The sequence below is a fragment of the Vipera ursinii genome (assembly GCF_947247035.1).
Source record: "Vipera ursinii genome assembly, chromosome: 16".
NCBI lineage: Eukaryota > Metazoa > Chordata > Lepidosauria > Squamata > Viperidae > Vipera > Vipera ursinii.
Window position 1 is genome coordinate 6,185,232 of NC_139529.1, and position 20,266 is coordinate 6,205,497.

Below are 20,266 nucleotides of genomic sequence, written 5' to 3' on the forward strand. Positions count from 1 at the left end.
AGGCAAGCTGAGTCCTTCTAGCACATCATCAGTGCTAGAAGCGTTTGTGGAGTGCAGGAGGAGGAGGAGAAAGAGGGAAGGGGAGGATTGTGGGGTCCTGGATGGTTTCCTTGCAGACGTTTTATGACCCAACTAGGTAACATCCTCAGTGCTAGAAGGAAGTGGGGTTTGTGGAGAGGAGGAGGAGGAGGAGGAGGAGTTTCCATCTGTTGCTTCTTGTCCTGCTTTCAGGTGCTTTGGAGAACAAGTCAGTCCTCCCCACTCTCTCTGTGACAACCCCTCAAGTACTGGAAGATGCTATCCTGTCCCCCCCCTAGTCCTTCTCTTCGTTAGGCTAGAGGCACCTAGTTCCCTCAACCATCCTTCATACAATTTAGCCTTCAGGTCCTTCATTGCTTTCGTTACTCTTCCCGGCACGCTTGAGGACTAGCTCTTCAGGGAACACCCCAAGCAGAGCCCGTACCTTGACGCCATCCAGAACCGCCTTGATAACCCCCCTGACTGTGTTCACCACCTCTTTGTCTTCAGCGTTGATGCCTTCGAGCATCACCTGGTCGGACCACCGAATCAAATTTCCCAAGCTCTGATACACTCGGCTGTAACAGGAAGTGATGGCTGAACTGCAGAAGTGAAAGAAGATGACGAAGTTAGAAGGAAGAAGAGGTGGGGAGACTTGCCTTAAGTTATTAAGGGTCAGAAATCAGCCATGCACTGCTGCTAAACATCAATTCCTTTATACAGGTAGTTCGTTCTTTCTTTCTTTCTTTCTTTCTTTCTTTCTTTCTTTCTTTCTTTCTTTCTTTCTCTCTTTCTTTCTTTCTTTCTTTTCTTTCTTTCTCTTTCTTTCTCTTTCTTTCTTTCCTTCCTTTCTTTTTCTTTTTCTTTTTCTTTTTCCTTTTCTTTTTCTCTTTCTTTCTTTCTCTTTCTTTTTTTCTTTTTCTTTCTTTCTTTCTCACATTTCTCTCTCTAATCTCTCTCTCTAACTTTATTTCTATCTCTGTATCAAACTCTCTTTCTCTCTCTCTATTATCTTGCTCTCTCTCGCTCGCTCCCACTCTTTCTTATCTCTCTCTCTCTCTCTATTTTTCTATTCCCCCCCTCTCTCTCCCTCTCTTTCTGCATAACATTTAGTTTGTTCAGAGAAAGTTAAAATGCAAAACACCAACACCTTTTAAAAAAACAAAAAGCCAAAGAGGAAAGTAACGCAACAAAAATCCATTAAAGTGTCTTAGAAAAGAAAAAAGACTAACACAGATACAAATATCATCCTCCCTAATTGAATGCTGATTAATATAAAAGTTTCCCACCCTTGCAAAAAACAAACAAACCACCCACCCCCTCTATGACAGCCCCTCAAGTACGGGAAGACATTTATCATATCCCTCCCCCCAATCTCCCTCAACCATTCATCCTAATCTTTAGAGAGGAAGTGACTGCCCAACCTACACAACGAGGACCCCAATCTCTGTTGCAGATTTCGGGGAGGGGGGAGGAGCGGGAAAGGACTACCCACTTAGTACCAAGCACTCAATCCAACTACTCAACGCGTCGCACGTCACGGCTCACCTCTGCTGAATCCGTGGGTCCGTCTGAACCAGAGGCAAGACGGCTTCCAGAACTTTGCTGGCAGATCCTGGCAACATCTCCAAGACCTTGTTGTCGATTGCCATTTTGTCCACGATGGTCTTAAAGTAACGCAGGGCGCTCACCACATCCTTCTCTTTCTCTTCCAGCCAGCTCAGGTTCTGAGACAGAAAAGGCATTTTTACCAAGGCTCCTATCGGATGGCATGGATATTAAAGGCACGCAAACCATTTTCCCCCTGCATCCGTTCCTTCTGTTTATCCTTCCGTGTACCCATTCATTCTGTCTGTCTATTCATCCATCCAGTCATTATATCTGTCAATCCATCCATTATATCATTGATCCATCTACCCATTCATTTTATATATCCATCCATCCATATCATTGATCCATCTACCCATTCATTTTATATATCCATCCACCGATCATATATCATTGATCCATCTACCCATTCATTTTATATATCCATCCATCCATTCATCCACCCACCCACCCATCCGTCCTATCATTGATCCATCTACCTATTCATTTTATATATCCATCCATCCATCCATCCATCCATCCATCCATCCTATCATTGATCCATCTTATTCATTTTATATATCCATCCATCCATCCATCCTATCATTGATGCATCTACCTATTCATTTATACATCCATCCATCCATCCTATCATTGATCTATCTACCTATTCATTTTATATATCCACCCACCCTCCCACCCATCTCACTGATCCATCTACCCATTCATTTTATAATCCATCCATCCATTCATCCATCCATCCATCCTATCTATTCATTTTGAAGTCAAATTGTTCTAAATCTAAAGTGTCCCATTCTGAATCCAGAAAATATCATTCCCATCAGGTTTTCAGATGCCTGAAACCCAGCAGCTCTGGGCTCGCCATACCCCAAAATTTTCTGTCTCAGATGTAAAGCTGCTTCTACAAACTCTTTCTGGAAAGAGAGGACTGCTGGTTGAAAGAGGGTTCAAAGAGGTCCATCTACAATCAGATTGAACAGCCCTCTCTCAGCCGGGAGGGAGAAGGGATATGACACCAACTATCTCCCGTTTACAACACCGTCCTTTCAGCAGGTCCAAGAAGGCTCCACACCCTTTTGCGCTATTCGGGTGATCCCGAGGGCACAGATAAACCTCCAGGTGGCCTCAATGACTCACAGAGAGAGCACTAATGACCAGATGACTGCAAGGAATCTAAATCCTTCCATCCTCCACCATTCAGTCAGTCCTGAAGAAGCTTCCTGGATAAGAAGCGAAAGGTCTTCGAGGAAAAACAAAGCCCCGTGGCCTTTTGAAAAAGCACCTCTGCGACAACCATGACCTGGATGACGGAGAATCTCCAGAGACCCCTAGAAACGGTTCTGCAAAGAAAACGGACCCTTTCCAATTAAGGAGATTCAAATTTTTAACGATTCGCATCCCGCTAGTGTATATATATATATATATATATATATATATTTATATATATTTAACGAAGGCACAACACCCAGTTCATTTTCTCCGTAGATGAGTAGCTGGCACCCTCCTTTACAACCCACGCTGTTTTTCGAGTGGAGAAAGAGGTCACAATGCTCTAGTGGCCTACGCAAATAATACAAAACCAACTGCGCATATCTGGCTCCTTTTGTTGAAAAGGCACCAATCCGTCTGGGAGAGAGCAAGAGTTGCGTGTCCTAGAAGCAACCCCAGGCCAGGGAAGAGGGATGGAGGAAATTGCAAAGGGAGATCTGGCTTCTGGGCCCCCATGTACAACAAAGAGACAGGTGTCAAGAAAGGCTGACCAAACACATTTCCTCTTCGAGTCAGCCCTGTGAGGTAGACCAGCCAGGACACACGACCGGGTGGCTAATTCTACTGTACTTTATTTTCAGGTTTTACGTGAAAAGAATCTTGCAGGATTGAAAGCGCGACTCTTCCCCCTGCCATCTCTTTGACAGCCCCAAATCCTGAGACGGGCTCAAAAACCTCTCATCCCACACCGGTAGTCCTCGGCTTTACGGCCACCGCTGAGGCCAACATTTCCGTCGTCAAGTGAAACGTTTTAAGTGGGTTTTGACCCGTTTTACGAACTCTCTGGCCACCGTTTTTAAGCGAATCCGGCTTTTTCTCCATGGACTTTTCAGGAGGTCACAAAAGGAGCGAGTAAAGTTATCCCAGAGTATTCAGCCACCATTATGAGCTCCCATTCAGCCTCTGATAGAAAAGTATAAATCCCAAAGGTGCTTTTTTTTTTTTACCCAAGAGGCAACTGGGCAGTTCTTTGTTTTTCTTGGAAGACGTTTCCCTACTCATCCGAGAAGCTTCTTCAGTTCTGACTTTATGGTGGAGAATGGAAGGATTTGTATTCCTTGCAGTCGTCTGGTCGTTAGTACTCTTCCTGAGAGTCGCTGAGGGCTCAGATAAATCACCGTAATTCCAGACTCAATAACCTGTCCTTACCAGGTACGCCTCAACCTACCCGCCAGTTTACCTTGTTCACAAGCTTCTCGGGGGATTTCACCACTAGGTCAGGCTGCTTTCCTTTCTTAGAGGGTGTCCTTTTGATTTTGGGGGAGTGGAATTTGTCCTTCAGTTTCATGGTGAATGAAGAGAGATGAGAACGCTGGGAGTCTATAAAAAAAAAACAGAGAAGAAGAACACGGTAAATTAATTGTTTTAAAATCGGGCAACTATTTAATCTCCTTTTAATATTTGTAACTTTGTATTTTATTCTTGCCCTGTGAACCGCCCTGAGTCCTTCGGGAGAAGGGCGGTACAGAAATATTAATAAAATAAATAAAATAAATAAAAAATAAATAAATTGGAACAGACGCCATGCTTGAACCAAACTATTGGCCAGGATGTGCCCGACATCGGGCAGCTCCGAGCTTAAGTGGGTGGGTTCACGACAGGCACAGCCCTGTTCTTTTCGCAACAAACCTGCCGCAGCTCTTTAAAACAGCCATTTCCTTTCCTGCCATCACAAATGCAGCATCTGTCTGCGACTCTTGAAAGCAGCTACGTTTTTTCCCCGAGTCTGAAACACAACTCCTGTCTATTTCAAGCGCTTCAAGTGGTCCCATCTTTTCCCCCCAGGCTTGCGAATGTAGTAGCGCTGATTGGCCACGTTTCACACAGCCACACCCTTCCCCAAATTTACGTGGAGGCCAACGTGTGCACAATTCCAGGGAGGGGAGAAAAAAAAGCAAAAAAAAAAAAAAAGCTGCTTTTAAGAGCTGTAAACCTTTCTTACGTTTGTTCCCCTGCACCCTGAAAAAATACCTTTTTGGAATTCAGTCTCCTCTTGCCTTCAGATGCTTTGGGGAGGTGGGGGGAATAAGAGTAACAGAGTTGGAAAGGATCTTGGGGGGGGGAGTCATCTAATCCAACCCCCCTGCTACGTTCTGGGCATGTATGTGGCTGTCTAGTCTCTTTTGGGAAACCTCCAATGACGGAGCAGCCGCAACTTCTCTGGAAGCAAGCTGTTAAACCGATTAATTGCTCTATATCAATCCTTCCTCTCCGTGGCAGCCCCTGAAATGTTGGAAGGTGCAATCAGATCTCCCTGAGTTCAGCAATTCCGGTTTCCAGAAGTGAGTTTCCAGAAGTGAGTTTCCAACACACACACACACACACACACACACACACATGCGTGTTTGTGGCACGCACGGATGGAAAGCTTGCTAGTTGCGTCTGTTTGGCTAAAGGCTGCATGCCTTGCCCAGCTGCCTTTAAACAATCTCCAGCTGTTGAGTCATGGTCTTCCCTATGATCTAAAGTTTGTTTTGCCCTGAGCCAACTGATGAAAGGGTGTGTTGTGTGTGTGTGTGTGTGTGTGTGTGGGAAATATCAGCTGGTGATTTCCAGAGAAGAGGAGTAGGGAGGGGGAGGGGAAGTGAAGGGAGAAGGAGAGGAGAGGGGATTCAAAGCAGTTTGCCTCTGACCGCCACTATCCATCATTCCTGGCTAACAGTTTGATGTCTGGTTGGGTCCAAGTCTCTGGAGTCCTTCCAGGAAGTAAGTTATGCCACAACATTACGCCTGTTGGAGGGAGGCTGCTGGGAAGTCACTGGATGAATTAACGGCGGCGCAAGAGAAAGAGACGGAGGGAGGGAGGGAGAGAGGGAGGGAGGGGAAAGGAGAAAAGGATCAGAGGAGGAAGGAAGGAAGGAAGAGGGAAAAAGAAGGAAAAAGAAAGAAGGAAGGGTGAGAGAAAAGGAAAGAAAGATGAGAGAAGCAAAGTAGCAAAAGGAGAAATAAGGGGAGGGAGGGAGGGAGGGGAAAATAAGGAAAGAGAAAGAAGGGAAGGCGGAGATGAAAAGGAGAAAAGGAAAGAAAGAAGAAAGAAAGAAGAAATCAGAGAAAGAGGGAGGGAGGAAAGAGCGAAGGAAGAAGGGAAAGAGGGGAGAAAGAAGGAAGGAGGAGAAAAAGGGAGGAAAGGAAAGAGAAGAAAGAAAGAAAGAAAGAAAGAAAGAAAGAAAGAAAGAAAGAAGAAATCAGAGAAAGAGGGAGGGAGGAAAGAGCGAAAGAAGAAGGGAAAGAGGGGAGAAAGAAGGAAGGAGGAGAAAAAGGGAGGAAAGGAAAGAGAAGAAAGAAAGAAAGAAAGAAAGAAAGAAAGAAAGAAAGAAAGAAAGAAAGAAAGAAAGAAAGAAGAAATCAGAGAAAGAGGGAGGGAGGGAGGAAAGAGCGAAGGATCGGAGAAAGAAAAGGGAAAAGTAAGGAAAGAAAGGAAGAGGAAGGGAAAGAGGGGAGAAAGAAGGAAGGAAGGAGAAAAAGGGAGGGAAGGAAAAATAGAGGAGAGGGGGGAAAGAAGCAGAGAGAGAGAGAAAGGGAGTGAGGGAAATCAGCGAAGGAAGGAAGGAGAGGAGGAAAGGAAAGAGAAGAATGGAGGAAAGAAAAGGGAGAGAAAGACGAGAGAAAGAAGGAAGCAGAGAGAAAGAGAGAGAGAGAGAGAGAGAAAGAGAGAGAGAGGGAGAGAGAGAGATCAGAGGAGGAGAGAAGGAAGGAAAAGAATTGAAATCCTGACAGTAATTCTTCAACGAGTCTTCTGAGAGAGGACTGGCTGCAGAGGAGACAAACGTCTCTTTTAAGGAAACCCAAAATTTGCCTGCCAAACTAGTATTTTTTACCCAATATTTTTTTTTGGGGGGGGGGCAGAGAGAGGGGAGGGGGAAATGGCTTCTTGGCTCAAGCTACCTGTCCTATATCTAAGCTCGGGACCATGCCTGTCGACACAGGGCCAGCCCATGTTCTCGTGCCATTTGTATGTGATTCCATGCACTCGCCCCGCGTGGAATTTCTGTCGGCCCCTGGTGACCCCGGCTCGTGTTTAAATGCAAAGCTATAAAGCGGGAACTCTTGTCTCCCGGGCTTTAGCAAACATTAAACCATGGCTTTTTTAAAAAAATCAGCACCCAACGGATAAAGCCATTCATTAGGACCCAGAAGCTGAACAGGAGCCGTTTAATGGGATTTAATGGATGGGGATCTCCAACAAAAAAACACCTTTGCAATGGGGAGACAACCCCACTTGGTCCCCCGTTCTCCCCCCCCCACCGCACAAGAGTCCTTCGGAAGCGGAAGAGCAGTCGCTGCTGAGCCCGCTGGCAAACCTGCCCAGCCAAATCCGTTGTCGACTTCCCGCCAGGAACGCGGGTGTGGGGTGGGGTGGGGTGGGTGGGGTGGTTTATTTGGATAACACAGCCAGGGATCCAGAGGAAAAAGGGTGGAAGGGAGGCAGCCTGGGTGGGACTCCAAAGAAAGTGCCAACGCAAGAGAGAGATTGCGCTTTCGGTCGCACGTCACCCCTCCGGAGCGGCCTTTCTCAACCCAGGATCACTTTTAGCACGGGTGGACTTCAACTCCCAGAACCCCCCCCCCTGACCCCAGGCAGCGTGGACGTCACGTGATCAAAATTCAGGCGAGGGGGAGGTTTGTTTGTTTTTTTAAGAAGAGATTGGGTAGCAATCCAAGTCCCCTCCAGTGCCATGATCCTATTATCTCTTGAAATCATACGATGAAGGAGGGAGGGAGCTAGGTATGTCTACCCTAGTGAGGAGAAGGATTTGGGGGGGGTATACGTGCAATAACTCTCTTCCAGGACTTGAGGGACTTGAGAGAATCAACGTGGTGCCTTGGTGGAGCAGTGGGCTAATGCCTCCTTAAGTAAGACCAGCTGCCTGCAATTAGTGCAGGTTCGAGTCCCACCAGGCTCAAGGTTGACTCAGCCTTCCATCCTTCCCAGGTAGGTAAAATGAGGACCCAGATTGTTGGGGGCAATTAAGCTGACTTTGTAATAATGCTGCTTGGGGTGTGTGTGAAAGCCCGAATAAGCAGGCATATACATAGAATGAAGGCTACTGCTAAGCTTGTAAGCCGCCCTGAGTCTTCGGAGAAGGGCGGGATATAAATGGGATTAAAATAAAAATAAATAAAAAAAATAAAAAGTATATTCCAAAGCACCAGAAGGCCCGACAAGAAGCAACGGGTGGAAACTATAATCAAGGTATATAAGTCTAATAAAAATAAAAATAAATAAATAAATAAGGAGAGATTAGCAATCTAGAACCACGGAGAACTCGTCTGCCGGCGAGAACGACGGATCAACGGAACGACTTGCCTTCCGGAGTTGTGGGCGCTCCCGTCACTGGAGCTTTTCAAAGGTAGACCAGACGCCCATTTGGACTAGGATGGTATAAGGCTCCGGCTTTGAAGCAAAAGGGTTGGGCTAGAGGACCTCCGAGGTCCCCTTGCCGCCCCCCCTACGATCTCTTGAAACGAGCTGAAGAAGGGAGGAAGGAAAGAGGACGGCTCAAGATACGGAAAAGCAGTCAAAGCAAAGCAACTGAAGCCAGGATTGCTTCGCCTGGAGTCGTGAAGACCGGGACCGGAGGTGGGATCACGGTTTCAACACCTGAAGGGCCATCAGCAGCTCGGAGAGAAAACCAGACCGACCGGGGGGGGGGGGGGGAACGGGAACGCATCCCCCAACGGTGTCCTCTGACTGAGAAGCAAAGGTAACCACAGAAGATGATGCAGGCACTTAAGAATGAAGTGCCTGCAGGGTTTGGGAGGACAACAAGAACCAGCTTGGAGAGGAGACACACCCGCCAGGAAACACACACACACACACACACACAAAAGGGACGCCTGGAGCTGATCCTGGCTTCGCGGAGAGGGAGGTTAAAAAAGGGAGCGAAGAAAGGATCTAGGCTCCACGGCTTTTCTCAAAGTTGCATCACATTCTCCACTTTGGACTTCTTCCTCTTGGGAAACAAGCCTCGGTGTCAGGATCTGGGATGTCTACAATGAAGCCCCCTGTTGCCAGGGGCTGTTTACCTGTCGTCCGGGCAACGGGGGTGATGTCATCGGTCCCTTTGGCTAGGGGAAAAAAAAAACACAAAAACACACCACGGTGGGGAGGCGGGGGGGGGGGAGAGAAGAGCAATCAGCTTCCTTCCCAAGTGATCCAGAAGATTCTCCGGGGTTGTCAATATTATTGCTAGGTTCAAGGAAGCCTCAGCCCAAGTTTCCCAAAGGTGATTTTTCAGGAGGCAAACGGGGACTGTCTTGTTTTTCTGTGAAGGCGTCTGTCTCGCTTCTCATCCGAGAGGCTTCCTCAGCTCTGACACTGGATGGTGGGGGGGAAAGTGGAAGGATTTATACTCCTTGCAGAAAAGCTGGTCGTTTGCCTTCTTTTAGGGAGTCGCTGAGGCCACCTGGAGGCTTATCTGTGTCCTCAGGGTCCCCCGAGTGGGGCAAATGGGCGGGGAGCCTTCTTGGAAAGGACTGCGTTGTAGACCGGACAGAGACATCCCTCTCTCTCTGTTGCAGCTGTTCCAATTCTAAAAGCGCGGGAGAACGGTCATGAGTCAACTTTCTTCAGTGGCGTCGTTAACTTTGAACGGTCGCGAAACGAATTACTGTAAGTTGGGGACCACCTGCCCTGTAATTTGGTGGATGGAGGGTCCATTTCACAGCGCCCATTTCTGAGTGGCCAAAGGCTGCCACTCAAGTGACTTGTTCGGGAACCAGAGGGAAAGGGATTCTGCCCAGTCCTATAAAATCCGACATTGGTTGTGGGATCCTTGGCGCTCTCTGAGCTGGGTGGTTTTCTTGCAGACGCTTCATGGCCCAGCTAGGCAACGTCATCCGTGTTAGAAGGAAGTGGGGTTTGTGGCGTGGAGGAGGAAGGAAAAACAGGAGGAGGAAGAGGAGGAGTGTGGGGTCTTTGATGCTCTCTGAGCTGGGTGGTTTTCTTGCAGACGTTTCATGACCCAAAGAGATAACATCATCTATGTTAGAAGTTGCGTTCCCCGCAGAGTTGGTGGGAGTGTTCTTGATGATGCCTTGATTAGGCTGTTGTTTACTGTTTGTCTGGGCTGGTAGTTCCTTGATTGGGGCATTGTTTACTTCTGGATTGTTGGTCAAGTGTTAATCTTGGTGTCAATCTCTGCTTATCTGGGTGACCTGGTTAGTGGCATGCAGATGGAACAATGGCCGGAAGGACAAAGCAATATAGACTGGAGTTGTAAAGAGGCAAGTGGTGTTATCATGCCAATCTTGTCATGATGAGTATGATGTCATCCGGTCTTCCAATACTTGAGGGACTGTCACAGAGAAGAGGGGATTGACTTATTCCCCAAAGCAGCTGAAGGCAGGACAAGAAGCAACGGGTAGAAGATCATTAAAGAGAGAAGCAACCTAGAACTCAGGAGAAATTTCCTGACAGGGAGAACAATTAATCTGTGGAACGGAAGTTGCCTCCAGAACTTGTGGGCACTCCATCACTGCAGATCTTCAAAATAGGCTGGACGACCATTTGACCAGGTTAGGGATAAGGTCTCCTGTCTTGAGCAGAGGGTTGGACTAGAAGACGGGCAAGGTCCCTTCTATGATTCATCACAGCTTCCATTAGACACCAAGGGCTCTTTTGCTACTAATGAATCATGATCAACAAAAACGAACAATTAAAATGTGAATGGAAGTTCAAATTAAGAGCAACTTCCACATGACTCTTCGTGCAGAGAGCCCTGGCTGTGATTGGGAGGCTTTCTTGGCACCTCTGTAAGCTAGAACAAGTCAGCCATGGTTAAGACTGAGTTTAGCTCTTGGTAGGAATGCAATCTATGATTTATTGCTCCGTTACCGTCTCTCTCCACTTGAGTGTGGTTCAACCTTAAATCAGTCCTGACGGAACACAACATAATTCACCATCTAAGGAGGTTGTCTGTTGTCTCTGCTCTGGATGTGGCTCCTTCCCAAATTTGGGAGGCATGCTTGGAAACACTGGGAGGAGGAGGAGGAGGAGGAGGAGGAGGAGGAGGAGGAGGAGGAGGAAGAGGAGGAGGAGGAGCTTAGTAACTCTTCCTCTTCTACAGCCTGTAAGTTGACTTCTCTGGTAGCCCAAGAGTAAATCACTCAAATAAGAAAACCAGGAGAAGTCTTCCCCACTAATACACAATTAACAATAAGCATGCTTCTGGTGAAGCAGCAAAGGACACAGGAAGACACAATCACTGTCTTCAACCATCTGAAAGGTTGTGCTGGACAAGACAGGGCAGAATTGTTCAGTGTCACTGAAGAAGGTAGAAGGAAAGAAAGGAGGAGCTTCAAATACAAAGAGCTCCATTTGGGTGGAACATCTGGAGAAGTTTCTTCAAGATAAGATGCTGTTCAACGGCACTAGAAGACGGTGGGCTCTCCTTGGCTAGAAGCACTTCCACTGAAGCCGAGTGGCATCTGGCAATGATGCCGTTAACAGTCAGTTCCCGAATCTGCCAAGGATATCGACTAGACCAGGGGTAGGCGACCTTGGCTCTTTGATGGCTTGTGGACTTCAACTCCCAGAATTCCTGAGTCAGCGTGGCTGGTTCAGGAATTCTGGGCATTGAAGTCCACAAGTTATACAAAAGCCAAGATTACCTACCCCTGGACAAGATTCCCTACCCTTACCCCTGGTTTATCAAACTTGGGACCTTTTGGATGTATGGACTTCAACTCCCAGAATTCCCCAGCTGGAATGCCCCAGCCAGGAATACTGGGAGTTGAAGTCTACAGATCTTAAACTTCCCAAGTTTGAAAATCACAGCCCTAGATGGTTTCCGAGCTCTGTCCCAACCCTTCCATTTCAACCTTCTTCCAAAGTTATATTTTTGTCTAATTTCTCTGTTTCATGGACTAAAAAAGCAAAAAACAAAACAAAACCACATAGTCTGTAGCAATCTTGGGATCTCCAGACGGTCCAGCCACACATTAGCAATTTTACTGAGTAATGCAACCGTCATAAATATAAGCCATTTGGCAAGCGTCCGGAAGTTCCCCTTTTTTCAATGCCTGTTGCCACTTCAAATGGTCAGTAAGTGAACTGTTGTTAAGTTGAGGACTACTTGCCCTGCCCTATCTATTTGGTTAAACAAGTCACAGAGGGGTGACTTCGTCCCAGGAGAATCGGAAACGTGTGAAGGTTTCCTCCGAGGTGTGATGGAGAGCCATCGGTAGCCTTAGTTGGAGAACAGAAAGGGGAGAAGAAGAAAGACAGAGAAGGTCGAGGAGCTGATCGGTCATACTTCCCCAAGGAATGTCTTCAGAGAAGACTTCTGGAGAAATCTGCAACCTAAAGAAATAAAAAGGCCCGCTGCCTTGGGTTTTTTTTGTTTTTTTTTGAATGAAAACAAGAGATTTCGGAGGAAGTAAAGAAACGGAGCAGAAAGGTCAACATTGAGGCTGGTTCCTCCAAAACACGTGGTCATCTGCCACAAATCAGAGCCAAAAATAGCTCTACTGGTGATGCATCAGCAGAAGGTTGCATAAACGCAACAGCTCTCAAAGACCTTGTTCTAAACCTCTGCCAGACAGGAAGAATCTGGACCACACACCAAGTCCCAGATAAGATGATACGTTGTCAACTCGTGGTCAGTACTAAATTGGTGCTCGATAAGAGTTAACAGGATTCCAGAGGGGTCTGGACCTGGATCACTCGTGGGAGCTTAATGATTCTAGACCGATTCCTCTCTTGAATCCACCAAGGTCTGCCCGATCTTCGCTCCTTTCGCCGCGATCTGAAAACATACCTGTTCGAACAAGCCGGCCTGGCCTGAGGGGGGATTGGTGGGGTTTTTACTATCATTTTATTGGGGTTTTTATTAATGTACCAACTGTTTTTATGGGCATGTATTTAATTACCTTTTAATTTTTGTAACTCTGTGTTTTATTCTTGCCCTGTACACCGCCCTGAGTCCTTCGGGAGAAGGGCGGTATGGAAATATTAATAAATTAAATTAAAATTAAATTCTTCTCCTACACAGCAAGCTTTCAATGGAATGGTCTCACCATAGGGTGGGGCAATGGATAGTCTCTAATAATCTCCTATATAAAAGAATAACAGAGTTGGGAGGGATCTTGGACGTCTTCTAGTCCAACCCCTTGCTCAAACAGGAGACCCTATACCATTCAGGGAGCCTTGGTGGAGCAGTGGGCTAATGCCTCCTTAAGTAACACCAGCTGCCTGCAATTAGTGCAGGTTCGAGTCCCACCAGGCTCAAGGTTGACTCAGCCTTCCATCCTTCCGAGGTAGGTAAAATGAGGACCCAGATTGTTGGGGGCAATTAAGCTGACTTTGTAATAATGCCGCTTGGGTGTGTGTGTGAAAGCCCTAATAAGCAGGCATATACATAGAATGAAGGCTACTGCTAAGCACATTGATTTGTGCTTCTTAGATTGTAAGCCGCCCTGAGTCTTCGGAGAAGGGCGGGATATAAATGGGATTTTTAAAAAATGGCTGTTGTAATTTCTTCTTGAAAACCTCCAGTGACTGAGCATTTACTGGCTGGATGCCCTTCCTGATGCCTACACAGAGTTCACAGCAAATATATATATTTTCTTTTCTTTGCACCCTAAGAGAGAGAAACATCTGCCACCGCCTAGGATTCAGCTCTCAACTTTCCGAGTGAGAGGAGAGTGTCTCCACCACTAGGCCACCCTGCCACTCGTTGTAAGCTGAGGACTGCCTGTATATCATTCCTAGGGTCCATCCTCTTGCTTAGCTGTGCTCTGAACATCCTGGAAAAATGATCTAAGGTAACATTCTTTAGCCAAATAAAACATCTGCCACCGCCTAGGATTCAGCTCTCAACTTTCCGAGTGAGAGGAGAGTGTCTCCACCACTAGGCCACCCTGCCACTCGTTGTAAGCTGAGGACTGCCTGTATATCATTCCTAGGGTCCATCCTCTTGCTTAGCTGAACATCCTGGAAAAATGATCTAAGGTAACATTCTTTAGCCAAATAAAATCTCTGCCACCGGGACTAAGAAAATTCCGTGACATTTCAGAGAGACCTGCAGTTGCTATGCAAAACTTTCCCAACTGCACTTAAATTAAAAAAAAAAGTTGTAACCCGTTAAAGCCAACAAGGAAAGTTCCTCGCTAAAACTCCAAAATCCTGGGTTGGTTTTTTTTTAAAAAAGTCACAGCTTATCCTTAATAATTCCTCGCCTCAAATACACAAAACAATCCAAAAAAGAGACAGCTGTTGCGTGTCGGTGCCAACCAGGCTAGGCGGGGGCCACTTCCGTTTGATGCTAAGGTTTTTTTTTTTTCTTCCCCTTCTCTCTTCGCTTCCATTCAGCTCAAACTCACAGAAACCAGCTGTTTGGGCGAAAATCTGAAAGAGCTTCCAACTTCTCTCGGCTTAAAAATAACACAATGCAAAGTTGAGGTTTGGGGAGGCAACACACCCTCCCCTTAAAACAACTCCCCCCGCCCAGGTTAGAGTTCTCCCACTGGTCCTCCCTTTGAAAGCCTGCCACGGAGGCCCTCGCTACCTCTGGGGATCTCAATAAACAGCCACCGAAGAATAAAGGAAAGGAAATGTTTTGGAAAGATTTCCCAGGCTGGGAAGGCATCCTGAAACCTCTCCAAGCCGACTCCTATTTTTCCGGAGAAGAAAAGCGACATCCTCCCCTTGCAAGGAGGAGAAATTTCCTGCCATTAATCAGTGGAACGACTTGCTTCCAGAAGTTGGAGAGATCCAGCCTCTCTTACAGGACCAGGATCTCATGAATGAATGAATGACACTCCAGGCTTCTGGAGTTAACGGCACAAACGTTACGCGGCGTTCCACAATGTGAGTTGAATCAACTTATCTAAGGGAACACCTGCTGCCGGCATCAACTTCCCATCGTCCTGTGCGCTCCCACAGGGAGGGCCTTCTCAGGATACCGCCGGTTAAGGAATGCCGGCGGGTTATTCCCAGGGGAAGAGCGTTCTCTGTGGGCGCGCTGGCCCTACGGAACCAACTTCCCACGGAACTTAGGACTGCCCCCGACCTTCGCTCATTTCGCCGGGACCTGAAAACTTGGCTCTTCGAGCTGTCTGGCCCAGACTGAGGGGTTTTAATTTTAATTGGGTTTTAGCTTTAAAATTTCGGGGATTTGAATTAATGAATTGTTTTAACTGATTTTAATTTTTGTATGTTATGTTTTTAATCTTCCCTGTAAACCGCCCTGAGTCCTACGGGAATAGGGCGGTATATAAATTTAATAAAATAAATAAAATAAATAAATCAACTTGTCAACTTGTCATCACAGAAAGAGCCCAGCTGAGAAGGGACCCTCCCAACTCACGGCAGCGCAGCTTGGGGGGGAAGGTGACACAAAAATATCCTTGAGGTGGGGAAGCTGTCCGTGGCATCCAGCAGATCATCAACCAGCTATTCTCCGGCCAGCCTTGCGTGGTTAGAAAAGATTTCGTGGCACGAGAAACAGACGTGGCTTGAAGTGACACTGGAAAAAGTGACTTAGGAAGCCAGCTGGCTGACTTTGGGTCAGGGGTCTTCAAACGTGGCCCTTTGATGACTTGTGGACTTGATGACTTGTGGACTTCACGCTGGCTGAGGAATTCTGGGAGTTGAAGTCCACAAGTCATCAAAGGGCCAGGTTTGAAGAGCCCTGCTTTGGGCCAATAACCAGGAGATTGGGAGTTCTAGTCTACCCCCTTAGGCGCAAAAAAATCCAGCTGAGTGACTTTGGGCTAATAATCCCCAGGAGGTGTTGAGTTCTAGTCCCGCCTTGCCATGAATGCCAGCTGGGTGACTTTGGGGCACTTTTGCCCACAGCTTGTCCGGCCACAGGGGAAAGCCTCTGAGTTACTCATTTGGCTCCTATCACCTTTACGCCCTGAGATGCAGGAAATGCTTTACTAATATTCCCACCCTCCGTTGCTAAGAATACGTCTATTCTTAGATGCAGATGTAGAATTGTTAGATGGAGCTGAGCTTTTCAAGAGCCTTTATCGGACTTCCTTCACCAAGGCTGTGTTGAAGTTAGCCATCGCCTCCGTTCCTTTCGCCTTCGGAGGACCCATGAATATCTTCTTGCGACAGTCAGTGATGAAATATCTGCCCCCACTTTGCCCTTCACCAAGCCCATGTTCCTGGGCACCGCCAAAGCTGGCCTCTTCACCGCCTAGAGTACCCCCTTGGTAAAATAGGGGGCCAACCAATTTAACAAATAAAATAAAGGAAGTTTTCACCTAAACCCACAGTTGTCACCACCGCCGCCTTGAAAGATTAGGTTAGATTAATTAGATTAGATTGTCATTTCCCCCCTCCCCCCCCGTGGGCACAACGGCACACATGAAAAATGAAATCGAGTTGCTCGCTCTGAAGTGTACACACGCATAACACACATTTTAAACATACTACATGCAACATACGTGTAGACCTACAGCCTTACATAGAAAGAAATACAATCATCAGGTACGTGTGAAGAGACAAAATATTTATACGTTGGCTGAAAACTACTTGCATGCTACTCTAAAAGTGTAAATGAGGACCCATTTAGTTTTGTGTAGGAAGAGCGGAGAGAGTTCTAGTTCTGCCTTAGGCATGAAAGCCAGATGCTGGGTGACTTTGAACCCATCACCAGGAGACGGTGAGTTCTAGTCCCGCCTTACCTATGAAAGCCAGCTGGGTGACTTTGGGCCAATCACCAGGAGACAGTGAGTTCTAGTCCCACCTTAAGGCACAAAAGCTGGGTGACTTTGAGCCCATCACCAGGAGACGGTGAGTTCTAGTCCCGCCTTAGCTATGAAAGCCAGCTGGGTGACTTTGGGCCAATCAGCAGAAGATGGTGAATTCTAGTTCCACCTTAAGGCACAAAAGATGGCTGGGGGACTTTGGATCAGTGTCTCCCTCTCAGTCCAGCCCACCTTGCAAGACTGTTGTTTTGTGGGGGGGAAATAGGAGAAGAAAGGAGTATGTTCACTGCTTTGAGTTGTTTATAAAAATAATAAAGGTGGGATATGAAATAAATAAAAGCTGACCACAATCTCTGCCTTAGCTCACTGTAATATTTCAGCTCATGTTTCCTCTCTCTCTCTCTATCTCTCTCTTCGTTTTCTGCAAAGCTACAGTTGCAATGCAGAATTACAACAATCCAGGTGGGACCTAACCTCACCCTTCACCACAAACACACAAAGGCACAACCTGTGTTTCTTCTGGAACTGTACAAGAGACAGAACTGAAAGCTCTTTTTCTACCAATCAAACCTCCTCACATTAGCATCTCCGATGACAAATCTTGTTAATTTTCCAAGCATCACTATAAGCATTTTTAACCGCCGATCACTTAATCATCTGCTTCCCTGCCTCAACAGTTTTCTTGTAAGGTTCCAAAATGTTTCCAAATACAGGCAGTCCTCGAGAATAAAGAACAAAGCCCAACATTTCAAAGCGAGACATCCATCGGCTCAGTGAATTTTGCCCCATTTTATGACCTTTCTTGCCACGCTGAATCACGGCAGTCGTTAAGCTAGTAACACGGTTGCTAAAACAAATCTGGGCTTCCCCCCCTGTTGACTTGGCTTGTCAGGAGGACGCAAAAGGAGATCACGTGACCCCGGGACGCCACGACCGTCCTAAAAACAAGTCAGTTGCCAAGCCTCTGAATTTCCATCCCGTGACCCTGGGTGGTGCCGTGACGGTCGTAAGTGTGAAAAACAGTCACAAGTCACTTTTTTTCAGCGCCGTTGTGACTTTAACGGTCGCCAAATGAGCTGTTGTAAGCCGGGGACGACTCGTACACACGTGCAAACACCCACAGGGTGGTTGCAAAGATTCGAGATATGATAAATTTAAAAAAAAAACAGCACTTTGGTGTGTCTCAAGAAAGACACTTAATAGTCTGGCTGCTTTATGGAATGTTTGCTTGGCCTCGCTGCTGGCAAGCCAACAAATCATCTCTTTTGGAATCCATGTGTGGAATTTGGCTGCTACTGAAAATTTGGCTTCCCTGTTCTCCCAAGCAGAAAAATAAATTCCAGGAACGATGAACTGAAGACAGAGTTCATTGGATTGGCTGGTGCTTCTGAAAGCCCAGGGCTTCCTATGCAAATTATGGAGATGACAGAATTATGGAAGAAGAACAGAGTTGGAAGGGACTTGGGAGGTCATCTAGTCCAGCCCTACACCATTTTGGACAAATGGCTGTCCAGTCTCTTCTTATAAACCTCCAGCGATGGAGCACCCACAACTTCTGGAGGCGAGTTGTTCCACTGGTTAATTGTTCTCGCTGCCAGGAAACTTCCTCCTTAGTTCTAGGTTGCTTCTCTCCTTGGTGAGTTTCCATAGATTGTTTCTTGTCCTGCCTTCTGGTGCTTTGGAGAATAGCTTGACTTCCTCTTCTCTACAGCAGCCCCTCAAATATTGGAAGACTGCTATCATGTCAGCCCTGGTCTTTCTCGACTTAAGACAAACAAAAAGTTCTACAACATTTTGGGCAATCAAAGGGTACCAGAAACAGGAATGGAGAAGTCGACTTTAGGTGTGAATTTCCTCGGAATTCTGGATCACAAACCCTTTTTCTACTCAGGATACACCAATCTTTATTTTTGAGAGAGAGAGAGAGAAGGGAGGGAGAAACAGGGAAAGGGGGAGAGAGAGAGAGAGAGAGAGAGAGAGAGAGAGAGAGAGAAACACAGAGAGAGAGAGAGAAAGAAACACAGAGAGAGAGAGAGACGGAAGGAGAGAAAGAGAGAGAGAGAGACTGGCAGAGAGAGAAGCAGAGAAAGGGAGAGAGGGAGACAGAAAGATAAAAGAGAAAAAAAGAGAAAGAGAGAGAGGGGGGAAGGAGAAAGAGAGAGACAGACTGTCAGAGAGAGAAACAGAGAGAGGGAGAGAGGGAAAGAGACAGAAAGAGAGAAGAGAGAAAGAGAGAGACTTGCATCCCTCTCGTCTGTGACCTAGAATCCAAAGGACTGTCCACACCCAGATAATAAATTTAGAAATTGTTTCCAATTTCAGCTTTTTGCTTAAGACTTTGCTCAGCTGTTTTGCATTCCGGCAGGCTCCAGCTGTCTTCTCCCAAGTCTTTCCCCCAGCACAAAAGGGCCTTTTCCATCCCTTACCCTCAGAAGCGTTGAAATATCAACTCCTTGGGCCCATAACCTAAGGAGAGAAGGTGGTGAGGATGCCCTGGGATTTTCCACACCAGCTGACCTTGCTGGCTCATACAAAAGGCCAACATTCAGCCACAGAACTATATCACTTCTGGCTTCCCTGTGCCGCTTAAGCCAGGACGGGCTTTGCAAAAATAGAGAATGGGACCGAGAGCGGAAATTTAAGACAATCCCTCATTAACTCGCTGCCCTATCAATGTGCCACGCGTGTCCGTGGGAGCTGAGCGCTGCCCACTTGGAGTATTGCCTCCAGTTTTGGTCGCCACGATATCGAAAAGATGTTGAGACTCTCTCGGAAGAGTGCAGAGAAGAGCAACAAAGATGATTAAGGAGCTGGAGGCTAAAACATGAAGAGTGGCAGGAAGTGGGTATGTCTAGTTTAATGAAAAGAAGGACTGGAGTGGGGGGGGAACATGATAACATCTACCAATATTTAAGCGCAGTCACAAAGAAGAGGGGGGGGGTTCCACCTATTTTCCAAAGCACCCGAAGGCAGGACAAGAAGCAACGGATGGAAACTAGTCAAGGAGAGAAGCAACCTGGAACTAAGGAGAAATTTCCAGACAGTGAGAACAATTAATCAGTGGAACAACCTGCCTCCAGAAGCTCTGAATGCTCCAACACTGGAAGTTTTTAAGAAGAGACTAGACAGCCATTTGTCTGGAATGATGTATGCTTGAGCAGGGAGTTGGACTAGAAGGCCTCTAGGGTCCCTTCCAATTCTGCTGTTCTGTTCTGTTCTGTTCACCTGGAGGCCAGACAGTTAAAGTAAAAAAAAGAAGGAAGGAAGGAAGGAAGGAAGGAAGGAAGGAAGGAAGGAAGAAAGAAAGAAAGAAAGAAAGAAAGAAAGAAAGAAAGGAAGGAAGGAAGGAAGGAAGGAAGGAAGGAAGGAAGGAAGGAAGGAAGGAAGGAAGGAAGAAGAAAGAAGAAAGAAAGACAGAAAAAAAGGGAAGGAAGGAAGGAAGGAAGAAAGAAAGAAAGAAAGAAAGAAAGAAAGAAAGAAAGAAAGAAAGAAAGAAAGAAAGAAAAGGGAGGGAAGGAAGGAAGAAAGAAAGAAAGAAAGAAAGAAAGAAAGAAAGAAAGAAAGAAAGAAAGAAAGAAAGAGTTTGCTGTTCACTGTGTTGTCCAAACTGAAGAAACTCTTCCAAAACTCACAGACCTCTCGCAAAACTGGGGCAGAAACTGTGGCACTTCCTAACCCCATCTCAAGTGGCCCTCTAATTCTCCCA

At 46.6% G+C, this 20,266-nt stretch overlaps 2 protein-coding genes across 2 annotated transcripts in view; one reads left to right on the forward strand and one right to left on the reverse strand.

Annotated features, from left to right (window-relative positions):
- RAPGEF1 (Rap guanine nucleotide exchange factor 1) overlaps positions 1-15,296 on the reverse strand; it is a 36,890-nt gene extending 21,594 nt beyond the window's left edge. The window contains exons 1-4 of the mRNA XM_083375230.1: positions 15,207-15,296; positions 4,076-4,215; positions 1,567-1,745; positions 464-620 (exon numbers count right to left, since the gene is read on the reverse strand). Of these exons, the coding sequence (XP_083231356.1) occupies positions 464-620; positions 1,567-1,745; positions 4,076-4,215; positions 15,207-15,285 (555 nt within the window). The 5' untranslated portion in view covers positions 15,286-15,296. The remainder of the gene's footprint in view (positions 1-463; positions 621-1,566; positions 1,746-4,075; positions 4,216-15,206) is intronic.
- NTNG2 (netrin G2) overlaps positions 1-20,266 on the forward strand; it is a 226,933-nt gene that overhangs the window by 168,265 nt on the left and 38,402 nt on the right.